Source organism: Curcuma longa, chromosome 19 (genome assembly GCF_044706935.1).
Source record: "Curcuma longa cultivar G26 ecotype Majalengka, Jawa Barat chromosome 19, ITB_CL_G26_1.1, whole genome shotgun sequence".
Lineage (NCBI taxonomy): Eukaryota > Viridiplantae > Streptophyta > Magnoliopsida > Zingiberales > Zingiberaceae > Curcuma > Curcuma longa.
In genome coordinates, this window is record NC_133879.1 from 173,600 (window position 1) to 176,957 (window position 3,358).

General features: G+C 35.8%; 1 protein-coding gene across 1 annotated transcript; it reads right to left on the minus strand.

Moving 5' to 3' along the window:
* Positions 1 to 717: 717 nt before the first annotated feature.
* On the minus strand, positions 718 to 1,354 carry LOC141812675 (flowering-promoting factor 1-like protein 3). Its single transcript, XM_074700691.1, has one exon. It carries the CDS (start codon positions 1,299 to 1,301, stop codon positions 960 to 962), a length of 342 nt encoding a protein of 113 aa, XP_074556792.1. The 5' UTR covers positions 1,302 to 1,354; the 3' UTR covers positions 718 to 959.
* Between the last annotated feature and the right edge of the window lie 2,004 nt (positions 1,355 to 3,358).

Here is a 3,358-nt window from a genome sequence, read left to right on the forward strand (position 1 = left end):
ATAGAGGAATGCCTGCCTTGTCAATTGGACAATGAAGACGCGTGTCAAGTGTTCCCTTTCACATGATCCATATTATAATAACTTTATAAAAACAAAACAATTTCTTTCTTTTTTTAAATCAACAAAATAAATAATAAAACATTTCTCACTCACAGTTTAAAATCGCAATCATAAGCAAAGAATAAAACCTTTATATTTTATAGTGTTTTGATTTTGTTTACTAGAAATTAAATTTTCTTTATTAGTCATGGGACAGGCGTTAAATTATTATTTTTAGTTTAGTTAAAAAATCAGTTTTTGAGGATTTCAAATTTTATATAAAAAAAATAAATATGTCAAAGTTTCAAAATTTTATATTATAAATTGGCACAAAATTACATGATTTACAAGAAACAAAATGAATTATATATTGTATTGTTGATGTGAAAGGAGGGATGAGGATGGCAACGAGAGTAGATGCAAATAGTGATCTCATGAGATTTACAAAGGAAAAATGGATGAAGATATAGAAGAAATGCCGAATAAATATATAATATTAATGTAAAAAAAAAGAGAAAGGGACGACGACAGAGATATATAGGGCCATAATGAAAGATATAATTTAAAATCCGGGGCACAAACCACGTAAATTTTCTATTAAAAAATCTATTATATAATTACCATATGAAAATTAAAAAAGTGAAATAAAGAATTATTAAACAGTCATTTATTCACATATCACAATCCAATACACACACACACATATTACATCAACTAGCCTTCTAGAGATATATATATTTATTCATCTATATACAGACACACACACGATCATAACTTAACTGAAGGATCAAGCTCTAGCTAGCGAGCACAAGATATGTACAAAACAACGTACGTACGTACTTCTACTGAGGAATAATTAAACAATACGTATATACATGAAGGTCGATGAGACGTGATCAAGATAGCTAGGCGTAGAGGCTTCATGCGTCGCGCACCTCGAAGACGTTCCTGCACTTGACGACAATGTCGAACATGTGGACGGAGGAGAAGCGGGAGAAGTCCCGGGGGAGGGAGATGAGGTGGACGGAGGAGCGCTGGTGGTACTGGATGAGTTCGGGCGTGCTGGGGTAGTGCTCCCACCCCAGCTCTTTCAGCCTCCTCTCCAGCACCTCGTGCGACGTTATCACCTCCTCCGTCGCCAGGTGGACCAGCACCTTCCGCCGACGGCTGCTGCCTGATCCGCTGATCCCCTCCCCCACGCTGCCCCCGGGGTTCTCCACCCGCCGCACCACGCCGTTCTTGAACACCCACACGCCCGACATCCTGATGGTGGCTCGATCGATCGCCGGAAAGCTTACGTGGGAGGAAGAAGAGGCCAGGCCAGGTGGGGCGTGGAGGAGTTTCAGTTTGTTGCGTATTTATAGTTGTGCTCCAGGAGGGAGGGAGGGAGGGAGGGCCGAGGGAGCTCGCTAGGAACTGGTGAGTGGCTAAGGTAGCGGGGCCCACGAGGATCCCATGCCGGGCTTAGATTTGCTGGGCGGGCCCATTGCTTCCGTTATCACAGTTAAAATTATCGAGAGCGGAATTTTGCCAAAAAGAGAAGAATTTATTGAGTGGGATGTGGTAGGAGTGCGATAGGTGGTCCCCCGGCTATACAGCTGTTTAAAATAAAATAAAATAAAATAAAATAAAATAAAATAAAGACCTCTTGCGTGATAGATAACGATATTTCATTTCATGTCAGTTGAAGTGTACTTGATGGATGGATGGGGATAGAGATAAAATTAAGGAAATTTAACATATCACCCATTGAATTATAAAATAATATAAAAGTGTATATCTAATTTTAATGTTTATCAAAAAACATATTTATTTCCTAAAATATCAATTTTTAATAACCTCAATCAGTTAATTTTGTTTTCCCTCCTCTCCCTCCTCTCCTTGGCCAAGAAGAGCCGTTGCAAAAGCAAAAATTAAACAAAGCAAAACTCTAAAGAGCTCGTGGTTAGCTAACTACAATTTCACAGTTACTTAGCTGCAATTTGCTATTGCTGTGAGCTTGCAATTAAGAGCTCATGGTGATTGCAATTTTGTTATCAAATTGTGAGTATTGGTGGCCACAAGCTTGGAGTTGACGGGCTACAATTCACGGTCACTTAGCCATGAGCTTTAGTTGTTTGGCCTGGATTTCACTGTCATTGACTTAGGACAACCCATGGCTATCGCAATTTGTAACTTAGCTATAATTTTATAATTATTTTATAATTTTACAATCACTGGACTCCAATCTCTAGAACGATTTTTCAAAAAGATGATCGATCGTTTCTAAGAGTAAAGAATCGATTTAAGTTAGAAAAAAATAAGCAGGAAGATATTTTGATTGGTAAATATTAAAGTTACATGTTCGTTTTAATTATTTTTTAAAATTGAATGTAAATTTTCATAAAATTATGCATGCAGTGACGTTCGTGCGCGTCAGCTCCGGGGATTGAATGAATGAAGCATTGTTTGCACGTGCGAGGAGGAGGAGTTGCTCGAGCTGTCGCTATGCCTACGCGAATAACTACCCAACACGTCGCTTTTGCAAATTAATAATTTTGTTATTAAAATATATAAAGAAGAGGAAGGATGTAGCGGTAAATTTCTCAATCGATCTGCTCAGCGGAACAAATAGTTTTTCTGAAATAAATTTAGTAAATCATTTAGTGTAAAGTTTATATTAAAGAAATATCTAACAAATTAAATTTGAAGTGCTTTCGCTGATAATATATGCGAGTTTGAAAATATATGTAACAATAAAACTGTGAGAGATTTCATCATTCCTGTGCCAAATAGAAAATGGTAATTTACACAGGATATGATTACACTTTTAATATAAGTCGTAGAATTATAGGATCCTACAAAAAAAATTCTTAAATTTAATTTAGTATTTGATAGGATGATCACATGCATTAATTAATGAAGACTACATCAATTTGATATTTAATTAAATTTTTTTTAGAATAAATTAAATCAAATTCATAAATAATATTAATGGAAATGATATGTTGATAATATATATAATAAATAAATATGATTTATTTATAATTTTTAAAATTTAAAATAAATTTATATATATTAATAGAATAATTTGATCAGAGTTTTAGGAAACCTATTTAAACTATATTATTTAAATTAGGAGTTGATTGAATTAATTAATTAATGTTTCAATTAAAAACTTAAAGTTCACTATGGCTGCTCTCCTCTCACCTGTGTGCTACTCCCCTCACCCGTGTGCTCACGCATCCCTGCCACTGCCACTACCATCCGTCGGTCGATGCCTTCCCCTCTTCCCTATCACGATTAGTCGAAGAATAACTTCCGTGGATCGTTGGATACA

Bases quoted from the DNA above. Each gene is read 5' to 3' on its own strand.
- LOC141812675 (XM_074700691.1), bottom strand. From the start codon at position 1,301: ATGTCGGGCGTGTGGGTGTTCAAGAACGGCGTGGTGCGGCGGGTGGAG.